Raw genomic sequence first — 21,937 nt, 5'->3', positions numbered from 1 at the left:
GAGAGGCTGGGCATCAACCTCAGGACCTTCTGCGTGGCAAGCAGGCACCCTGCCACTGAAGCATAGGCCCACGTGTGGGGAGGAGGCGGTGCAGGAGAGAGGCAGCCAACGAAACGTCCTGGGTGGCACAGATGGAAACAACCGCCCGACAGCCGAGAGTGTGTGAGCGCACCCTGCTCCTGAAACCAGCTAGTCAGATGCTTCCACGAAGTCCACAAGCTGCCTTTGAAGGCAACAGTCCCCCGACTTGTCCCCAGCATGTACTTTCCAGTGGTAGACTACCCCTGGACAGGCATGTTCCATTTAGCTGGAACATGACAATCCTTAGTGTGTTTTTGTTCGCAGTACAGAATTTGAGGTCTCCGGGTTAAAAGAGCATCCTTTAGGTGTTCCTGATTAGGAATGTTTGGAATGGGGGTGGGGCAGAATTCAAGATCTCCCATTCAGGACGGTTCTCCCCTCTCCTGCCCTCCTTAATAAACAAAATCAAGGTGAGCATGTACATGCACCACATGGAAATAGGAGAAAAGGAGGGAGGGGAGCCAGCGGAAGAGATGTCTCCGATTCTGGGACTGGTTATTCCCCTGATGTTTTAATTAGTACCAGCTCTGCACTGGAACAGCTGACCTTTAGAAAGGAGAGCGTGCCAAGCTCCCAACAGCCCTTTAGAGGCTTTGAATAAAACTGGGAGCAAAGGAGGACTGGGGCTGGGTGCATCTTTTTAAACACCAGAGGGTCTATTTTTGATCTCTTGTCGCAAGAAGTGTGGGGAGGAGGTGGCGCAGGAGAAAGGCAGCCAACGAAACATCCTGGGTGGCACAGACTGAAAATAACCGCCCGACACCCGAGACTGCGTGAGCACAACCTGCTGAGATGGCGTCACAGCACCACTGGAAGGAGGCCAGAGATCGGGAAGGAAGGGAGGAGAAAAGAAACAAGTGGCCAAGCAGGGAGGCAGGGGAGGCCGAAAGAGAGCCGCTTCCAAGATCCTGTTGCCCATCCTTCTCCCGGATTTGAGGCCTCTCTTCTCCCATCTGCAACCTGGGGCTTCCTGTCCGGCCTCCAGAGGAAATTCCTTTCAGAGTGGGAAGGAAGAGCAGCAAGACTCCTTGCAGAGGGGTTTTAAACAGAAGCCCCACTGCTTCTTACTGCTCCTCAGGCCATTTCATGCATATCCCATTGGTCTGAACAGGCCAAGTTAGCCTGATCTCATCAGATCTCGGGAGGGAAGCAGGGGTGGACGCAAGAGGTAAGCCATGGCAAGCCGTCACACTCTGCCTCTGCCCCGAATGGCCCAGACGTGCTGCCTCTTGCCCGATCTCAGAAGCTAAGCAGGGTCGGTCCCGGTAAGCATTTGGCTGGGAAGACAAGACAAGGGTTGCCATGCTGAAGGCAGCCATGGCGAGCCACCTGCTCATCTCTTGCCTTGAAGCCCTGCGGGGCCACTCTGATTCGGCTGCCCCCGGACTGCACTTTCTGCTACCAGAGAGGCAGGAGAATGCTCCAAGCGCTTCAGAGACCTGCTCGAGGTGACAAAACAACCGCAAAAAACGCAGAGCACAAAGATATTACCCACACCTCTTTGGACTGTGCCCCTTCAGACTCAGGTGGGGGAACTGATGGGCCGAGTTCCCTGCGAGTTCCAGAGCAGCCCTCCAAGGAGACAGATCAGTCTTCCTCTGACTTACCTGCTCTCCCCCCCCCACACACACACATTTCTTCTAAAGATGTGGCCAAACAAAGCAGAGGCAATGCATGTTCTGGCCCTGGGTATGGCAAATGTATCCTTATTCATTCTAGCTTTCAACCAAGAGCCAAAGGCCCTGCTGGACCTGTCAAAGTTCCACAGGGCCTGTAAAATGGAGCTCTCTCAACAGATTTTGGGGCGAGGCCAGAGCTTGGTCAGGGGCCCCTCCTCAGGCAGTGCTAGACCATCAGGCGAACCCCATACCCTGAAGCTGGGTGGGGCATAGGGGAATATTGCTGCCAATCTTGTGTTTGGTGTGTGGGGTTTTAATGGTTTATTTATGGAATTGTTGTGACCCACCATGAGTCGTTTCCAAGAGCAGAGGAATAAAAATCCAATCAATCAACCAACCAACCTCAAAGAAATGCTTATAGGGGTGGTAAGAATGCTTACAGAAACAGCAGTACAGGCAGGGTACTGCCATGATATCTGGAAAGCAAGCATTTGGGAGCCCTGAACCAACCTATCTCTGCAGACACTCCAAAATAGAACACTTACAATCTCTCCCTCGACAGGGAATATTTATTGTACAGTTTACGCAGTCAGAATTCTAGCAAGTATCCGCCTAAACTGAGGCATCTATTTTAAATGTCCGAAAGTTGAGGACATGGAGCTTCCTTCTCCTCTGGGAATTGTCTCCCCTTTACATCCTCAATTCTGCTTTGGGGTGGGGGTGGGGGTGGGAAGCAGGGGTCCAGAGCACGCACCAACCCCTTTCCCAAGGCCCACAAAGTGTTGTTGTTGTTGTTGTTAAGTGGGTGGGGCTAGATGAGGCTGTTGCCTCACAGAGTTCCAGGCTGGCTATGCAGAGCTTTAAGAATGTTGCTTGGCAGCAGCTGCTACAACCACACACGGTGGCCGAAGATACGCAGCGTGTGCTTTAAAGCAGGGGCAGTCAACCTGTGGTCCTCCAGATGTTCATGGACTACAATTCCCATGAGGCCCTGCCAGCAAAAGAGATAAGCCCCGGGCATGAAGGATTAGCAAATGCTGGCAGGGGCTCATGGGAATTGTAGTCCATGAACATCTGGAGGACCACAGGTTGACTGCCCCTGTTTTAAAGTACACGCTGGCAGGGGCTTATGGGAATTGTAGTCCATGAACATCTGGAGGACCACAGGTTGACTACCCCTGTTTTAAAGCACTCTGCTCGTTTCAAAAGGCCTCCTGCCAAAGGGAGGGTCTCCCTGAGATGCTGAAGGAGTTACCATTAGAACTATCCCTAACTTTGACATCTTGTGGCTGCCCCCTTTTAGGCCAAAGGTGCTCACAAGCTCAAAAAAGCTTCACCAGATTAATGCTATTCAGTGGCAGAGCACCAGAGTTCCAAGGTCTAATCTTCAGTTAGAAGGAGAAGAAGAGTTGGTTCTTATATGCTGCATTTCTCCACCAGAAGGAATCTCAAAGTGGCCTTCCCTTCCTCTCCCCACAACAGGCACCCTGTGAGGGAGGTGGGTCTGAGAGAGCCCCGAGATTACTGAAGAAGAAGAAGAAGAAGAAGAAGAAGAAGAAGAAGAAGAAGAAGAAGAAGAAGAAGAGTTGGTTCTTAGATGCCACTTTTCTCTACCCGAAGGAGTCTCAAAGCAGCTTCCATTCTCCTTCCCTTTCCTCTCCCCACAACAGACACCCTGTGAGGGAGGGGAGGCTGAGAGAGCCCTGAGATTACTGCAGAAGAAGAAGTTCCTATATGCTGCTTTTCTCTACCTAAAGGAGGCTCAAATCAGCTGACATTCACTTCCCCACAGCAGATACCTTGTAAGAGAGGGAAGGCTGAGAGAGCCCTGACATCACTGAAAAAGAAAAGTTGGCTCTTATATGCTGCTTTTCTCTACCCATTTGCCTTCCCTTCCTCTCCCCACAACAGACCCCCTGGGAGGGAGGTGAGGCTGAGAGAGCCCTGAGATCACAGCTTGATCAGTGCTGCGGTGAGCCCAAATTCAGCCAGCTGGCTGCATGTGGGGAAGGAGCAGGGAATCCTACCCGGCTGGCCAGATTAGAAGCCGGCACTCCTAACCGGGACACTTTCCTAAGTCGCAAGGTCTGTTTCTGGCCTTCGCCCTCGCCACAGGACACAGGGCACAGGACACAGGGCACAGGGCAGCTCCTGTTGCCATTTTAACGTCGAAAAGGAGTCCAACCCCTGGCGGTCTGTGTGCAAACAGCCACAAGCCACAAGCCACTTGCACGGCACCCACCGTCCCCCAGGGAGGCAGGCTTTAGCCTTTGGCAGCACCTCCTTGCAGCTGCAAAATCAGCAAAGACACTGATTTGAGAATTTGCAGCTCATGCTTTTTATTGTCTAAGTGAGGAACTTGGATTTTTAAAGAAAATTAAATCTGGTGCATGCAACAGACCTGTCTCCATCTCCTGGGAATGATCCAGAAGTACATTGGGCAGCTTCTCGGTGCAACTAGGGCTTCTCGGTGGCAGCACCGTCTCTCTCGAATTGGTTGCCCAGACAGGAAGAACAGTAACAGTAATCCTAATAAGCAGGGCTGAAACCCACCACGTATTCCGTCTGAATGCTGCCATGCTTCGGATGTCTTGGACTATTTCTATTTGAAATATGCTTTTATTCTGCCGGGCTGCTTTGAAAACCTAGATAGGAAGACTCTGACATAAATATATTTAAGATTCGTTTCAGAGGATGACCACGTCGGCCGACAACGGAACAGCCGCATTCGTCCAGGAGGCCTAGCAAGATTTCCGGAGTCTACACCGGGGTGGCCGTGAGCCCCTGGACCACTGGAGAGCCACGGTTTGGCCACCTGTGCTCTATACTTTCAGTAGCCAAAGTTTAGACCCTGGAAATTTTGTCCGTCTCTAAGATGCTCCTGGACTCAAATATGAGATAAAATGAATCGACAGAACAAAACAGTCCTGACTGTGGGTTTGCAGCTCTCTAGGCAGGAACCAGCTTCAGTTGTCAGTTCCCACTCAAGAGAATGGAACACGTCTGGGTGCGTCTCAACTGGAGCGTTCAGCTCACCTCGTTTGCTCTTTTTCAAATTTAACTCTCCATCAAAAGGTACCAGATTGTCCCCTACCCCCAATAAAAGTCCTGCCAATCAAAATGAGCATTTCAATCTCTTTTTAATTTTTAAAGAACTAAAGGTGGGATTTGACCTCACACATCAGCCATACAGGCCACAAAAAGAGGGGGAAGAGGAGGAGACATCCAGAGCCAAGACTGTTGGATCCACACAGCGGTGGCAGGGTTTCCTGGAATCCAAGAAGAGGAGAGATGAGAAGTGACACAAAGACCTCCCCGACCCACAAATCCAGCATAGCCCATGTGCCAAAACCGGGCCCAATTTGTACACTTGCTGACAGCTTGGAGGGTGGCATGAACTTTAGAAGCACAAAGCCCTCTCAGCAGAAGCAAAGAAGTCGCCCAGTGAATCATTCCTGTCCCGCCTCTTGGGCAATTTCTGCCCCTCAGCGATCGCTTGTGGCAGAGCGGTGTCACAGTTTGCCTCATAGGAAATCTAAAGAAGCCAGAATTAAGCTGTCCTTCCCAGCTTCGAATTCTCCAGAATGACATTTTAACTTCAACAGTGGCAGAGTGGCCACCAGAGGAAGGAAAACAGTTCGGGAGCGACTTCTAGAGTGATCCCTCTGGTGCCAGTGATCTGCTGCTAAACTTATCACAGGAAGGTCCAGTGATTGTGAACGGCAGCTCCTTTGAAGAAGGCTTGCAGGGTGGGCTGTAGTCCCCTTCTGGGCAGGGGGGCCTTTCCAAAGGCGTCACACCAGCCCTGCCCTAAGCATCAACAAAAGCCAGTGTGGTGTAATGGTTGAGAGTGTTGGACAAGTATTTGGGAGATCCAGGTTTGAATCCCCACTCTCGCACGGAAGCTCACTGGGTGACCTCGGGCCAGTCATGCGCTCTCGTCTGAACTCCCTCTCAGAGTTGCTGTGGGGCTAAGCTAAGGACAGGCGAAGGACACCAGCTGCTCTGTGTCCCCACCGGGGAGGAAATGAGGGGAAATAAATAAAATAAAGGTGAGCAACTACATGATCGCTCCCGTTGTCCTCCTCAGGCCATCCAAGCCTCGTCGGCTACAGACCAGGGCTCCATCGAATGCTACACTCGGCTGTGATGGCCGAACGGAGGCAGCTGAGGCCCATATGTCAGCCGGGGGCTAGGCAATCGTGGGGAACATGTGAATTCACAAACCACAGTTTGCTGTGTGGCACCATCCGCCCGACCTGTAGAGGGAGGTTGCCCACCATGCCGGTAGAGAGCAGCACATAAATCAGAATTCGTTGCTTGAGCCCGGCAGACTATCCAGGGCTTGCGGCACAAACCAGGGTTTCAAGACAATATTGCGATGCAGGGATGCAGCCCTACAGAGACAAACCTGGGGGGCCTGTTCTCTTAAAAGGCCCTATGGCACCACCTAGTGGCAGGAGTGTGGATCACCAAGCTCTCGTGGTAGAACGGCCCAGATCCTTATTTCTCAGGAGTGCTGAAGCACGTGGCACATACCTGGTCACAAACCAAATGCACTCAGCACATGCTCAGATTCAGACCCCTGCCTCTCCTAAGCCTGGCATCAGAGGCCCTCTGGAGGCAGCTCATGTTCACACCCACTGCAGCTTCATTCATTCTCACATGATGAGAGACACAATGGAATAGTTTTCAAAAACGTTAGTTCACTTTGGCCTGCACGAAAAAGCAAGCTAAAGCAGGATGCGATCCACGGGTCTGATAAACACCGATGGGCAGGCATTCGGAATATCAGGATATCAACATTCTCTCTCTTCAAACTCTCCTGAAGGCCCGCTGGTTGTCTGACATGCAGTCAGCCATTTTGGCCGGTCATGAGAAGTTCGGTCTAGTCTGACTGGCTGAAGTCTTTTGCATCACCTTCTACCTCACCCCTGAAACTCTAGGATTCTAGGAGTCTAGTTCAGCAGTGGAAGGGGCTGCCTAAGGAGGTGGGGAGCTCCCCCTCACTGGCCGCCTTCAAGCAGGGGCTGGACCGATCCTTCTCCTGGATGCTTGAGGCTGATCCTGCACTGAGCAGGGGGTGGACTAGATGGCCTGCATGGCCCCTTCCCACTCTAGGATTCTAGGAGTCTAGTTCAGCTGTGGAAGGGGCTGCCTGAGGAGGTGGGGAGCTCCCCCTCACTGGCCGTCTTCAAGCAGCGGCTGGACAGATCCTTCTCCTGGGGGCTTGAGGCTGGTCCTGCACTGAGCAGGGGGTGGACTAGATGGCCAGCATGGCCCCTTCCCACTCTAGGATTCTAGGAGTCTAGTTCAGCTGTGGAAGGGGCTGCCTGAGGAGGTGGGGAGCTCCCCCTCACTGGCCGTCTTCAAGCAGCGGCTGGACAGATCCTTCTCCTGGGGGCTTGAGGCTGGTCCTGCACTGAGCAGGGGGTGGACTAGATGGCCTGCATGGCACCTTCCCACTCTGGGATTCTAGGAGTCTAGTTCAGCAGTGGGATGGGCTGCCTAAGGAGGTGGGGAGCTCCCCCTCACTGGCCGTCTTCAAGCAGCGGCTGGACAGATGCTTGAGGCTGATCCTGGATGCTTGAGGCTGATCCTGCACTGAGCAGGGGGTGGGGCTAGATGGCCTCTGTGGTCCCTTCCCACTCTAGGATTCTAGGAGTCTAGTTCAGCAGTGGATGCTGGAGGCTGATCCTACACTGAGCAGGGGGTGGGGCTAGATGGCCTGCATGGCCCCTTCCCACTCTAGGATTCTAGGAGGCTGCCTAAGGAGGTGGGGAGCTCCCCCTCACTGGCCGTCTTCAATCAGCGGCTGGACAGATCCTTCTCCTGGATGCTTGAGGCTGATCCTGCACTGAGCAGGGGGTGGGACTAGATGGCCTCTGTGGTCCCTTCCCACTCTAGGATTCTAGGAGTCTAGTTCAGCAGGGGAACGGGCTGCCTAAGGATTCTATGGGTCTAGGTCATGCATGATGGCCCCTTCCCTCTCTGGGATTCTATTATTCTAAACCTTCCTAGGTTGGGAAGCTTTCAAAAGACCTTCAGGTCTGCAGAGGTATCTGAATAGTCACGTGGGTAAACTGGGGTTTGCTTTCTCTGGCAACAAGATCCTAAACAAACTGGGAGGGAAGCCTGATCTCCTCCAACCTCAGAACCCAAGCAGGGTCACTTGCTGGGAGGTCTCCGAGGGAGGTCCTCCAGAGGAACGCAACAGCAAACCATCTCCGCTTCTCGTTGGCCTTGGAAGCCTCTTGCTAGGGTTGCCATGCGAGCTGCTGCTGCTTGGTCTCACATGAGACGCCTGCAGAATCTCAGTTGACAGAGAGAAAATAAGCTCCAGGTTGCCCAGGTGACATTCAGACATCTGGACAAATGGCCGTTTAAGCCAAAGCAGGAAGCTTTTCAACTGCACTCCAAGCAAGGGAGGAGGGAGGGAGGGAGCGCTGGAACACCTGGATGCAGCTGAAATGAAGCTTTTGCAGATACAATTCAGCGTGACCTTTGACTATTGCACTCGTATTTAGCCATTTACTTCATTTATACTTTGCCTTTCTTCCCAGGGGGGACCCGTTCTCCTGACCTCCATTTTCTCACAACAACCTTGTGAGGTGGCGTAGGCTGAGAATGGCACCCAATGAGCTTCCAGAGCAGGGGCTGGAGCCTGAGGCTTGTGGCCCTCTTTTCATGGGTCTCGTGTTGCTTCCAAGAGGCCCGCAAGGTAGCTTGTTGGTGTCAAGGGTCAGCTCAGACATGGCTGCTCGGAGATGCTCCCAGTTCCTGCCCAGCTCCTTGGCTGGAATCCTCCTCGCCAGGACATGAGGCGGCTGATCCGGGGGACACTCACCCTCCTCACTCCAGGGCTTTCACCAGGGCTTCGTTGGCCTCCACGCTGATCTGTGCTTCAGCCTTTGCGATGTCATCCGAAGCCGAGGAGACTTCTGACAGGGCCTTTTCAAGGTTCGACTTGGCCGCCTGTGGAAAGGAAAGGGATCGGGCACTGAAAGGAAAGGGCTCTGGCGCAAGGTCGGTCCCCAGTGGCTGCCAGCAGGGGGAGTCCACCTGTGGTCCTCCAGATGTCCATGGACTGCAATCCCCACGAGCCCCTGCCAGCGTTTGCGGGCAGGGGCTCATGGGAATTGTAGTCCATGAACATCTGAAGAACCACAGGTTGACTACCCCTGGCTGCCAGGACCAGGGCTAAATGCTGTGCTTTACAGGGAGCAAGCAGCAGGTGGTGCTGCTGAGCAGATTCAACCCCTCTGTTTCTCCGCAGGCTCCTCCATTTTGGTCACTCTGGCCTGCTTGGCCCTTGACTCCTGGGCTCTCCCCCACTCCCATTTGGCTCATCTGCTTTCTTGGGGGGGGGGAGCAGTCTGCATGCCCCAGAAAGCTATTCCACAGCTGTGAATAAATCCTGAGGGAGCTTTCTACTTTTTTAAAATCTAGGCATGCTTGATCCTTGATGCTTTCACAATCATCCACAGTTTTTCATGATTATATATCATATATATATATATATATATTCCTGGCTTTGCTTCAGTGTGCCTTAAATAGACCCCCCTCACTCAGTGGCAGTTTTAGGGTTGTGCATCACCTATGAAAGTAATGGAATGCACTTTGTTGGCATGAACCTACTGACTTCAGCTAGCCCTGAATTATTCCGATCAGGCGTCTTTACCAATCAATTTACAATGCCCTGTTAATGAGCGACTGCTATTCTCCGCAGGAAGCTCCAAACGCCTGGAGCAAGCTCTTTTCCTCCCACCAAGGCATCTGCCTCTTGAAACGTGAACGCTGACCTTGCTGCAAGGATATTGATTTTTTTCAAAGGAGACGGGGGCAGAGTGCAGCTTAGTCAGCACCATACAACATCCTTCCCTCGGGGGACCAGAAGGTTAGAAGTTCCTCCAATACAACGGGACGTCCGACCCTATCAGAGCCTCAGGAAGGTTAGCTCCCCCCAAGGTTGGTGTTTCAGTGCCAGGAACACACAGCGTGTTAGAGAAACAAGAAGAATTAACTAGTGAGTCACTGTCAGGTTTCTTTGTCAAAGTCTGTGCCCACTGAGCAGGCAGGCTGACCACAAAGAGCTGGATAAAAGACAACCTCTTGTTCTGCTGCTGGGGCTGGGACTGCCAACTCGGAATCATCAGAGCCCCACAACTACAACACCCCTTCGCATCCCATCCTCCCAACTTGCAGAACATTTTACAGATTTGTTGGGGGGGGAGGGGGCTCAGAGAAAAAAAACACTGGTCCAAACATCCTCTTATGTTCTCACATCACCACAGATCCAGCAGGGAAAGAAACACAGCATTGCAAGTTTGACTGGGAAACTTGGATCTCCAAGGGTGCATCGATATGCTGCGACCCTTTTGCAGTTTTACAAAACTGCCCTTTTGGGCAAGGCTGGCACTAACCGCAAGGTCGAGGTGATCCAACTGTGCTACTTCTTCGGCCAGCAGCTGGACGGTGGAATCTGCGTTCACGGTGACAGAACCACTGCTCACTGAAACCACACAATTGAGACAGTGTCAGCAGGGGCTAAAGCCACAAGCCGCTCATTGCCCCTGGCCGGTCCCCTGCCACATTTTTATTTATTGCATTTATTCTTGACCTTTTTTTCTGCTCCAGAGCCCTCCCCCACAGTTGATGCTTCTCATGATTACTGGGCAGCAGGTTCCCTAGCTCCTAGTACAAACACCTGACTGTTCTAGGCCAGAGGACCGCCACATGGCAAAAGCTCAGATCTGAGAAAGAGATCAAAGTCCTGACACACACCAAAGAATTTAGTAGCTGAGCCTTCCTCTGTGAAGACCGTCACAACGCCCGGCCTCAAGACCTGCAAGGTGGGGACATGGGCAGGCAAGATGCCGAAGACCCCATTCAGAGTGGGGACATCCACTTGCTTCACGTTGGCTGCATTGTACAAAACCTGGAAAGGAGAGAGAGACCATTTGTTTTTGATTTCAAGGTACAGGGAAGGAGTCGCTACTACAAAACCTCAGGGTGGCTTTGAAAGCAAAAGTAAAAATCCAGCGCTATTTCCACGCCTTCTGCTGCCTGGCTGAGGTTGGATGAGAAAGTAAGTATTGCAGGGATTTCATTTTCCAGCAGACAATTTCTTGGAATGTTTACATTTCTATGGCTGACTGGGAGGTTTGACCCCAGAATTCTTCAGCCCGGGTTGGACAGACCTCACAGCTATACTATGTCGACTGTAAGTAAAAATAAATTGGTGTGAGAATCCGATTCTCGTGTATAATCGATATGTGAAACATCTTTATGCAGCAGCCCTGGTTCGCCTCCTGGCCTATCATGGCCTCCCCCTGTAACTGTATAATCGGAGTCTCTTCAGCCTTCCCACTTAATCGTCTTGGTCCTGTCACCAACTCTGTGATGTCCTTTCGGACACATCCAGTTCTAGGAAATAGCTAGAGAGGGGGGGGAGGGGAGGGGCGTCAGTGGGATGTGATGCCATAGAGTAGCGATCCCCAACCTGTGGGCCGCGGACCACATGTGGCCCATCAACTAATTGGAGGTGGGCCACGAAGGACGCCTTCTCTCCCCCCCCGCCCTTTACTTCATCCCCCCCCCTGGCCTTTTACAACACACTTTGGGTGTCCTTGTCTCCCATCCCTCCCAGATGGGACTATCTCGTTGCAGAGAAACAAGCTCAGGATTCCCACTGATTTGTCATTGTCATGAGTTAAAATTTCCATGAAAATAAAATGTTCCTTATGTTCATTGTTGTGGTGTGTCTGTCTCTTATTTTGAAGGGATGTTTAAACATTACCACAGCAATCAGAGAGCATTAGGGCAGTGGTGGAGAGTAGAGGAGTAAACTACCCACCCCCCCACCGGGCCTCAGTAAAATGGTCAAGTGTTGAGTGGTCCCCAGTGATAAAAGGGTTGGGGACCACTGCCATAGAGTCCATCTTCTCCGGGAGAACTGACCTCTGCTCTCCAGAGATGAGCTGTATTTAGCAGGACATCTCTAGGCCCACCTACAGGCTGGCAATCCAATCCACTGGGGAGCAAGGCCCCATGCTGAAGTTGTTCTGAGGGGTGGACTAGAACTTGGGCTTGGGGTCAAATCTCCACTCATCCATGAAGCTTCATCCAGTCACTCCCAGCCTAACCTACTCTGAGGGTTGTTGTCAGCATAAAATGAAGACACAGAGAACCATATACATCATACTGTGCTACTTGGGGAAAGGAGGGGAGAGAAAAGTGTATTATAGAGAATATATTAGGTACCAAGTAAAATGTCATAATCTGCTGTGAAGGTTAAATGCACACAAGGGAAATCAACACAAACATGGGCTAAAAACCCAGTAGGCAAATTGATCGGAAAGTTCTGTTCATTGCATTCTTGTTCCTAAACATCATTAGTGTCCCCTGCACTAACAGAGAAATCGGATCCCTGCCCTGAGAAATACCAAAACTAAATGTCAGTGGGGGGAGGTAGAATGCAGTAGGTAGAAAGAACTAGAGCCAGTACAGAGACAAAAACAAGGAGTCCTGGGTTCAAATCCTTGTTCTACTAAGATCTGCAGCTGTGTTAGTCTGTCTGTAGCAGCAGAAAAGAACAAAAAGCCAGTAGAACCATAAAGACTAACAAAATGCATAGCAGGAGACGTGCTTTTGTGAGTCACTGTTTGAAAGCTGAAACCTTGCCACAAATTTTGAGTGGTCACCCCGTTGGTCTGAAGAAGCAGGACGAAGTCTGAGTCCAGTGGCACCTTTAAGAGCAACAATTTTTATGCCAGTTATAAGCTTTGGTGTGCAGGGACACTTCTTCAGATACCATCTCTCTAAATAAGTGCGCACACACGCAAAAAGCTTGTACCTTGAATAACACTTTGCTGGTCTTAAAGATGCTACTGGACGCAAATTTCATTCTGCCTCAAATGCTGTAAGTCTTCAAGGCACACCTGGACTCCTGCTCTTTTCTGCTGATGCAAACAGACAAACACATCCACCCACCTTGATTTATCATAACTGCTGGTCTGATTGGTTTTTAAACGTTATGAATTGTAACGTATCTTACTAATTACAATGTTGTTCACTACCATGGAGGTAGTGTCAGATTTTATTTTCCTGGGCTCCAAGATCACTGCAGATGAGGATTGCAGCAAAGAAATTAAAAGACGCTTGCTCCTGGGGAGGAAAGCTATGGCAAATCTAGACAGCATCCTAAAAAGCAGAGACATCACCCTGCCAACAAAAGTGCGTTTAGTCAAGGCTATGGTATTCCCAGTTGCAATGTATGGCTGCGAAAGTTGGACCATAAGGAAGGCCGAGCGTCAAAGAATTGAGGCTTTTGAACTGTGGTGCTGGAGAAGGCTCTTGCGAGTCCCTTGGACTGCAAGGCGAACAAACCGGTCAGTCCTAGAGGAGATCAGCCCTGACTGCTCTTTAGAAGGCCAGATCCTGAAGATGAAACTCAGATACTTTGGCCACCTCATGAGAAGGAAGGACTCCCTTGAGAAGAGCCTAATGCTGGGAGCGATCGAGGGCAAAAGAAGAAGGGGACCACAGAGAATGAGGTGGCTGGATGGAGTCACTGAAGCAGTCGGTGCAAACTTAAATGGACTCCGGGGAATGGTAGAGGACAGGAAGGCCTGGAGGATCATTGTCCATGGGGTCGCGATGGGTCGGACACGACTTCGCACATAACAACAACAACGTGAGCCAGCTTGCCATGAGGGTGGGTTAACAATTGAATAATTAGATAAATTCCCATGAAAAAGAAGAGCTGGCTTTTATGCCCCTCTTTTCTCTCCCCGAAGGAGTCTCAAAGCGGCTTCCATTTGCCTTCCCTTCCTCTCTCCGCAACAGTCTGTGAGGTAGGTGGGGCTGAGAGAGCTCTGACAGAACTGTTCTTGAGAACAGTTCTAGCAGGACGTTGACGGTATATCGTCAACAATCATCAATATATAATAAATAACTGAATGAATGAATGAACGGACGAAGGGCGTTAGTCTTGAAGGCGCTCCTGGGCCCTGCTCATTCCTACCCAGGAGAGCTCCTTCCGGGCCTCTGGCTCTCCCCTCGCCCTGCCCACAAACGCAGCCGCCTGTCCTACCTGGCAGGGCTATTGGGAGGACGAAGCGCGCGGCTGATGCGGGCCAGGCGAGGGGCCCCGGAGACCCCCTCTCCCCCTCCCCGCGGTTGCCATGGCGATACCTCGGTGGGCGAGGCGAAGGTGAAGGCCATCTGGGCGCCGGCCGCAGCGGGGGCCGCCTCAGCGTAAGGCCTGCCCGAGGGGCGCGGCCAGCCCGGGGCCGGGGCCCGGCGGAGGCGGAGAGCGAGGCGGCGGCTGGCGGCGGGCAGCATGGTGGCGCAGCCAAGGGCACAGGCCGCGGAGCGTGGAGGACGGCGCTGAGGCGGGCACTACAACTCCCGGCAGGCTCCGCGCGCGGGCAGCACGGCGGCCTCTCTCTGTCGCACGGAACTCTGGGAACAGGAGGGGGCGGAGGACGGGCTTCCCAGCAGGCTCCGCGCGGGCCAGTGTCCTTTCAAGGTCTGTTCTAGACAGGCATGGCGAAAGCCCTGCATTTCCCATAAGGCTCAGCGCCCACCTGGGTCAGACTACATTTCCCAATAGCTCACTCGCCACCGCTCGCCGTGCGTAGAAAGGCTGGTTTGCTGGCAGGGGCTCATGGGAATTGTAGTGCATGAACCTCTGGAGAGCCGCACTTTGACTACCCCTGGGCTGGTGTTTGGCACCATTCCCAGAAGGCATTGCAAGATTAATGTCCCGAAAAAGGGTCGCTTCGCCGTTTGAACTTTGCTTCCCGAATGGATCAGATTCCCGTCTAACCCTAGAGCAGGGGTAGTCAACCTGTGGTCCTCCAGATGTTCATGGACTACAATTCACATGCGTCCCTGCTAGAAAACGCGGGCAGGGGCTCGTGGGAATTGTAGTCCATGAACATCTGGATGACCACATGTTGACTACCCCTGCCCTAGAGCAGGCCAAGCGGTGGCTCTCCAGATGTTCATGGACTACAACTCCCATGAGATACTACCTGCACGCTGCTGGCAGAGGCTCATAGGGAGACTAGTCCAGGGACATCTGGAGAGCCCCAGGTTGGTCACCCCTGCGTAAACTACTTCGGACTTTTGGTTCCTAAACGGGAAGTTGAATTCGTTTCCTTCATTTATCCCCCCCCCCGTTTCCTCCTGTCCTCCACTTTGTCCTCACAACAACCCTGCGAGGTAGACCAGCCCGAGACTGACCCCCCAAGTCTTTGCATCACCTTCCACCTCACTCCTGAGGCAGTCCCGCCCGCCGGACCCTCTCTGAGCCGCCCGAATGGCAGGGGGGGGGGAGAGGCCGGGCACGGAACGGTTGCCGCGAGGCCTGCGACCCGGGGGGGCCCAGAGGCGGTGCTCCCGGAAGTGGGTCCGTCGCGGCGCCCGTTCCCCGCGGGCACTTCCGGCGCGGCCTATTCCCCTCCCTCCCTCCCTCCCTCCGCGGGCTGCATGGCGGCGCGGCTCCTTTTCCTGGCGGCGGCGGCGGCCTTGGGGGGCGCGGCGGCGGCGGCGAACGAGACGACTGCGGGCCCGGCCGGGCGCGGAGGCCACAGGCAGGGGGTCGCCCCAGGCCCTCCCGGCGGCGCCACGACCCGCCCGCCCGGCCCTTCGTCCTCCTCCTCCTCACCCGCGCCGTCGTCCTCGTCCTCGGGGCTGCTGGGGCTGGGGCTGCCGGCCCTCCAGCGCGCCCTCCTCGTCTTCGCCGCCCTCGCCGCCCTGGCCCTGCTCTACTACCTCGGCGGCCGCGTGTTCCGGTGAGGCGCCCGGGGAGGGCGCGCGTGCATGCTTGGGCCTCACAACAGCCCCGCGAGGTAGGGCAGCGCCAGGATTCCCTGCCGTCGGGGCTGCTGAGTCTGCCCCGGGGAACCTCGGCTGCTTTGGAAGGAAAGGCGGGCCGTGGGCGCCGGCAAAGGCGCCCGTGTCCCAGTTACGCGTGTAGCGCCTGCTGTGGCCCCCGCTAAGATGCCCTTTCCCCGATGAATGTTGGGGGGGGGGTCTTCTTACTTATGCCTGGTGTGGACCAGAAGAACAAAAACAGGGACTCCCTGTAGCAGCACGTGTGCAGACCACAGGTGTGAAGATCCCTTTGGACTCAAAACCAAGGTTTGAGTGCAGCCGTCGTTGCTTCCGAAGTTCCAGCTGTCCCTGAAAGGATCGCCCAGCAGTTATTGTGCAGCACGACTAACAGTGCCGCTTGTGCTCACCTAAGGCTCACGCATTGGCCCCGTGAATCTTTACACCTGGTCTGGGGTCAATGCAGATTTGAATAATACTCATATTGCGTTTGCAGATCTCAGTAGAGCGAGCGAAGAGTCTGCATATCGCTTTCAGTGCTTGGAGGACACTATGGACAGCCACTGTCTTATCATCCTCTCAGGAGCTCTGTTAGGCTTTCATTCCCAATTACCTGCTGCCTGCTTAGTGTTATGGGTATCTAGTCAAAGTTACTGTTTTCGTTTTGTGCTGCTGCTTTGGACTTAAGAAACCAACAGGCTCACAAATGAAATTCTCATAAACTACTAAATAACTGAAGTTGCCGTAACTGTAATAATATTCAACGGATGATTTTAAAAGACACAAACAGAAAACGAAGAATCAGCAAAGCATAAAGCCAGTACAAGCCAGATTTAAAAATTCTCATTTTCCCTGAACAGTTTTCCAAACCGTTATTTGATCATTTTCAGTGGGTAGCCATGTTGGTCTGTATTGGGTTAGATTTAAGAGACCAATAAGATTTCTGGGATATGTTTCCAAAGCTGGTATTTGACCACAGGAGCTTTGACTCTTGCACTTATATTCCGAAAATGATGTTGCTCAAAGGAGCTCCTTGATACATTAAACTCTTATTGGATGTCCAGTGGTATGCTTCTGTGTATCAGCTGCTGGTTTTGGGTTGCTGTTTACACTGGTTTTGTCCCAATGGCTTGGTGAATGACTGAACTGGGCAGTTTGAATGATCAAGTCCCTTGGATTGTCTCATTGCTGCTTGGTGACAAGCCCTTATTCAGAAATGGCAACTGGGTCAAGTTTTACAGCAAGGACTATTGCAGCTAATGAGGGTGGAAAAAACTTATTTTTCCAGGACAAGGAAGCCTGTACGGAGAAAATATGGTCTTCTCTCTAACTCTGAAGATAACATGGAGATGGCTTCTCTAGAGAGTGATGAAGACACGCTATTTGAAACAAGGAATCTGAGGCGGTGGGTGTCTGTTCCTTTTTGCTTCTCTTTCCTTATTGGCAGGGTAAAAATTGCTGTTGCCAGTAGAGATGTTAGCCTTTTGCCAGAAGTGCCTGTGGCAGGATGGGATTGCAGTAGGGCCAGGGAAGTTTTATCGTAAAGTCTCAAAACTTCAGTAGAATGTGTCTATTTTGCACATCGCAAGTTAGCACTCACTTGGGACCAGATGCATCTTAACTGACAAACGGAATGTGTTTGTAGTACTCTTGGGTGGTGTTCAGAATACTGGATACATCTCAAGCCCCAAAGCCTTCCATTCATTATAAGAAACATATAGGACTGGGCTTCCCAACCTATTGGAACCTTTGGAATTCTGAAACCGAGTGCTGGGCACAGCCACAAATGGCTACCGCGTGAGGTGGAGCCTAGCCACAAAAATGGCTGCTACAGCTCACAGTAAAGATCCCTGTGCTGTTCAAGCAGCGTTTTTAAAAATCTGCACAGCCACGTTTGCAATGGCCAGTAAGAAACCTTGCTAGGCAGAGGTCCACCTGGCCCTGCCCACATTCTCCAAACACTTGCTTGGGTGCCTTGGTAACATTTGGGACCCCTGGTACAGTAGAAACAGAAGGAGAGGTTGGGCTATTGGGCATGGGGTATGAAGGTGCATTGGAGTCGGCTTGGCAGAAAGTGAATCTGCATGGGTGCCTTTCTCCCAAACAAACTCTCCTCACTGTGGGTTTGAGGGTAATATGAACAGTAACCGAACAAGTCAACTTGATGGCAGAACAGCCCAGAGACAGGCTTTTGAATAGCCGCTTGACCGGCCTCCCACAGTCATGAGTGAGTCTCTTGCGGCGGCTGTTTTGACAGTTCTTCATGAGCTTCCCAAGGGGCACAGTTCAGGTGGGCCCCTAATTTCCCTGTCTTAGAGAGATCTGCGCTATCAGAGTCTGAAGTGTTCCCTCTGTTTTGGCTGTGTTTCTAGATGATGACGGGACCCAGAAGTTTGACGGCTGAGACTCAACCAGAGGAACTGCACACCTGCCGTCCAAAACTCCACCTTCCTTGAGTTCCCGTTTTTTAGTATAAACTCTTTCAAGCTGCTCATGATGCTGCTTAGCGGTACAACTTCTCCCCTCCCTCCCCTTCTCCAAAGCCATCCAAGAGGAATACAGGCACCCCCTCTTGCTTCTTGATGAATGTGGACAACGGGAATGTAAACCGCAGAAATGTGGGGGTGGGGGGGTGTGGAGAGGAGGGATGAGCTTTCGCAGCCTCCAGACAATGCTGAGGCCAGGAGGCTGCTGTCCCTGGGTGCCAGCCAGGGGGCAGGATCCCCCTAGGCTTATCCCTGTGGCCCCCAGCAGGTGCCATCCAATTTAGCTTTAGGACCAGCTGTGCTGTTTGCAGCTGGCCCGCCCATTCCCCAGGCTCCGGAGCTCAGGCGTGCCATGACCAAAGCGGAGCGAGCTGGCCTGCAGCTGCCTTGCATTTGGGAAGTCACATGACACTAAGGAGAGGGGCTGGATCATCCCCGAAACACAACGTTGGTTGGCTCTTTGGGGTCTGTGCACAGGACCGGGACTGGCCTTGGTGACAGTTTGAAGCCATATAATTTGAGGAGAACAGGGAGGGGGAGTGAGGCTGCCTCAAAAATTGCCACTCAGTGCCTAGAGGGTTTGCCACTGTGGGCTGGCTGAATAAGGGAGCAGGGAGCCAGCAGGCCGTGCCTGAGATCTTCTTCTCTGCCAGCTCCAAAGGAGAAACGGATGGGTGTCTCGCCAGCGAAGGGATCTGGTTACGAATAGCTGATGCTAAGGGGGAGGTGCCTCTCTAGTAAAATGGGAGGGTGCCATGGCACGCTTCCACCTACACTGTGCATGACATTCCAGACGTGCCAGTCAGAATCCGCTTCATTGCCACAGATTCCTCCCCCCTCCCCCCGCAGAGTTCAGCTGCAGCCTGACCAGACGGAGCAAAACAACCTCTTGCGTATTCCTTTGAACGCTAATCATTTCCTTGGCAATAATTGCAGTTCTTCCTGTCTTGTGTCATCACGTGTAACGAACCTCCTTTTAAAAATGCATTCCGATTACATGAGAGACACGCTTGGGAACGGGACAGCCCCTGGGGAAGTTAGGGGCCGGGCAACTTTGTCCGTGTGGGTGTCGTTAGCGGAAGGTCCTGTCGTGGCCTTGCAAGGGGTGGAAGTTCAGTCCTTCGCTCGTCTTCGGGGCTTGAGAGACGAGAGCTGCGCAAAGGACCAGAACTCTCATACAGGCTTCTCTGCAGGGCATCTTGGGGCCCCCAGGGTGGAAGGGGAGGAAACACTGCCTTCCTTTGACGTTTATCCTGAGATTGAGTCTTTTTTTTAAGAGTTTTTTTTAATTAACCCTACCTTATTAATCTGTTCTTAAACTATGATTCCTGCATATGTTTTGTTGTGTATTTCTTGGCCTCGAGAACAAAAATCCAGCAAATGTTTAGCCAACTGAAAAATGGCTGTCCTCTCTTGGCTTGTCTGCTTCAGACGTGTTTCTGCTTCGGGAGAGAGGAAGAGGGGTTGAGGACAGACATGCATGCGTGAAGCTGTCTGAGATGGAATCAGGCCCTTGGTCCAGCACATCAGTACTGTCTTTTTGATGCTGGGGAGGAGAAAATACAAGACTTAAAAATATTACACAAAACTAAGATAGCAAGAGCCCTGTTGGACCACATAATGGTCTCACATAGTGGCCAGCCAGTCCCTGTGATGGGCCAACAACAGGGCACAGAAGTCTTGGGCTTGTCACAGCACTGATAAAGTTGTTCTGAAGGTACGGGAATCTCAGGGCTCCCACAGCCTGCCCTCCCTCACAGGGTGTCTGTTGTGGGGAGAGGAAAGGGAAGGCGACCGGAAGCTGATTTGAGACCCCTTTCAGCAGGGTATAAAAGCTGACTCTACTTCAGTCACCATGGCTAGTAGATGCTGGTGGACATCCGTCAATCTTCATGTCTAATCTTTTGAAGCTGTGACTGGCCATTGCAGGATCCTCTGGCCACAGATTCCACCCTTTAATCATTCATTACTTATCTGCCCTCCCTGCTCATGAAAACATGACATCCCCAAGTGCTATCAAGTTGCAGTCGGCCTACGGCGACCCCAGGCAAGGGATTTAGAAGCGAGATGGCTTGCCCTTGCCTTCCTCTGCAGAGGCTCCCTTCAGATGCTCACCCTGGTTAGCTTTTGAAATCTGGTGAGAGAGGGCCCAAAGCACAGTTGGAGTCTCCCCGTCTGGGAAAGCAAAATCAGCCCAGAAAGTGTCCTCTTGAATCCAGGAGACGCAGACCCTTCCCTCCTTTCCTGGCTCTGGGGCACGGTGGGGTGGGGTGGGGGGCAGGGGGGACGACTGATGCTGGGAGCCAACCATTTCAGGAGTTCCAAACTGCCCTCCAATACTCTTTGGATATTTCGGCCTCAGGGCTCATCTGGAGAAGATGTGGGTGTTACTCTGGATCACCCAACAGTCCAGGATCATTTCAAAATGGCTTCACACATTCTGAATTCGGCCCCTTCCAGTGGGCTTTTGCTGTGTGGAATGGCAAAATGCACGGGCAAAGGATCACTGCAGTGCATCACTCCGCATGTGTAAAAGTGCTGTCTGCCACCGTAGTTCTTTTCTGCAGCCTTGATGTCATGCTAGTGGTGCTTCTCTGTTCCCAAGGCAGCTTCTTTTTAAGCATCGGCAGCAGCTGGAACTCAGCATCCCCCCCACCCCCCAGGCAGGACCTGTTTGCCTGGTCCCCTTCAGCCCGTGGGGTGGAAGGGATAGCATTGCAGAGGAAAAGGGTGACCCTGTTAACCTTATTGTTGGATGGGGATTCCTGTGACCAGAACGACAATGAGGGCAGGAGCAGTTGAAGGCCTTGGGAAAAGAAGACAATCCATAATGTTAACGGCTGACCAGTTAAGGAGGCCACAGCCTGGAGACCTGAGTGGGACTCTTAATGGGAGGATGTTTGGGAGGTCATTAATTCATAGGGTGGTTCTAAGTCAGAAGCTTCTCAATGGCACGTAACTCACCTGCAGACGTCTCTTTAACGCTGACTGCCCTTATTGGGTGGTGGCTGGTGGGCCCATCTTGATTCCCACCGGCTGGGTGCTCTGCCTGCCCCCTGTATAATCCAGGCGTTCTCAATCAGGGTTTTGTGAATCCCTGGGGCTTCTTGATGGCCCTGGAAGGGTTTCCTGAATGGGTAAATTTTGTAAACAATTATTGGATGATACAACCTCATATGGCAGGGGTAGCCAAGCTGCGGCCCTCCAGATGCCCATGGACTACAATTCCCATGAGCCCCTCATGGGAATTTTAGTCCATGGGCATCTGGAGGGCCGCAGTTTGACTATCCCTGCTCATATGGCCATGTCGTCCTGCCCCCCCTCCCAAAATGGCCAATGATGGGCCTGGAGGGGGAGGGGTGGGGCCCTAGTTGGGCATGCGGCCAACTCTGCTTCCCAGCCGTTTTCTGCACGATCGAGCCACACCTGGAGTTTCTCAAAGCCTGAAGGAAGTTTCGGGAGTTTCTCAGTGGTAAAACAGTCAAGAAAGGCGGGCCACTTTTCTTCTTGGAGCATGTGGGTGGGTGGGGAGGGATTCGGGGCATGCACACCAGCAGCACAGCTAGCCCAAGCTTTCAGGAAGGGCCACTAGATGGCGATGCCACCTAAATCCGTCCAGTGCCTTTTTAGTGGGCCAGGCAACCCCTGGAACAACAAAGCTGAACTCTGGGTGCAAACAGGACCTGAGACATTTAGCATGTGCAGACGCAAGTAGCTTCAGTTGCGGTGAAACAGATTCCCTTAAATGTTACACGTAGGTAGAGGGGGAGGGTTAGTTGCGGGGGGGGGGGGGGGGCTAATTAAGAGTAAAGATGCATAAGTAAGTGTGAGCAATAAATGCAGCCAAGATGGGAATAACACATTTAGTAAGACATGTAAATAGCAAGATGGCATATTATAGATGATAAA

At 52.5% G+C, this 21,937-nt stretch overlaps 2 protein-coding genes across 2 annotated transcripts; one reads left to right on the top strand and one right to left on the bottom strand.

Annotated features, from left to right (window-relative positions):
• Nucleotides 1-4,821: 4,821 nt before the first annotated feature.
• Nucleotides 4,822-14,155, bottom strand: ATP5F1D (ATP synthase F1 subunit delta). The gene is made up of 5 exons (XM_077331438.1): nucleotides 13,896-14,155; nucleotides 10,485-10,638; nucleotides 10,124-10,212; nucleotides 8,548-8,675; nucleotides 4,822-4,969 (listed from the first exon to the last, which is right to left on the bottom strand). The coding sequence occupies exons 1-4, from the start codon at nucleotides 14,043-14,045 to the stop codon at nucleotides 8,553-8,555; spliced, it is 516 nt and encodes a 171-aa protein (XP_077187553.1). The 5' UTR covers nucleotides 14,046-14,155; the 3' UTR covers nucleotides 4,822-4,969; nucleotides 8,548-8,552.
• Nucleotides 14,156-15,155: 1,000 nt separating this feature from the next.
• Nucleotides 15,156-19,361, top strand: FAM174C (family with sequence similarity 174 member C). The gene is made up of 3 exons (XM_077331437.1): nucleotides 15,156-15,502; nucleotides 16,831-16,947; nucleotides 17,915-19,361. Exons 1-3 carry the CDS (start codon nucleotides 15,198-15,200, stop codon nucleotides 17,916-17,918), a joined length of 426 nt encoding a protein of 141 aa, XP_077187552.1. The 5' UTR covers nucleotides 15,156-15,197; the 3' UTR covers nucleotides 17,919-19,361.
• Nucleotides 19,362-21,937: the final 2,576 nt, after the last annotated feature.

The sequence above is a fragment of the Paroedura picta genome, chromosome 4 (genome assembly GCF_049243985.1).
Source record: "Paroedura picta isolate Pp20150507F chromosome 4, Ppicta_v3.0, whole genome shotgun sequence".
Taxonomy (NCBI): Eukaryota; Metazoa; Chordata; class Lepidosauria; order Squamata; family Gekkonidae; genus Paroedura; species Paroedura picta.
The sequence above is the reverse complement of the archived record's forward strand: the minus strand, read 5'-3'. Positions and strand labels throughout refer to the sequence as shown.

What these genes read in the sequence shown, in the direction of transcription:
- ATP5F1D (XM_077331438.1), bottom strand. Translation starts at nt 14,045, where the DNA reads ATGCTGCCCGCCGCCAGCCGCCGCCTCGCTCTCCGCCTCCGCCGGGCC. An exon ending in CCTTCGCCTCGCCCACCGAG is followed by an intron (nt 10,639 to 13,895) that starts GTATCGCCATGG and finishes TCTCCTTTCCAG; the next exon opens with GTTTTGTACAATGCAGCCAA. An exon ending in TGGATCACCTCGACCTTGCG is followed by an intron (nt 8,676 to 10,123) that starts GTTAGTGCCAGC and finishes TCCTTTCCACAG; the next exon opens with GCGGCCAAGTCGAACCTTGA.
- FAM174C (XM_077331437.1), top strand. Translation starts at nt 15,198, where the DNA reads ATGGCGGCGCGGCTCCTTTTCCTGGCGGCGGCGGCGGCCTTGGGGGGC. An exon ending in CTCGGCGGCCGCGTGTTCCG is followed by an intron (nt 15,503 to 16,830) that starts GTGAGGCGCCCG and finishes TTATTTTTCCAG; the next exon opens with GACAAGGAAGCCTGTACGGA.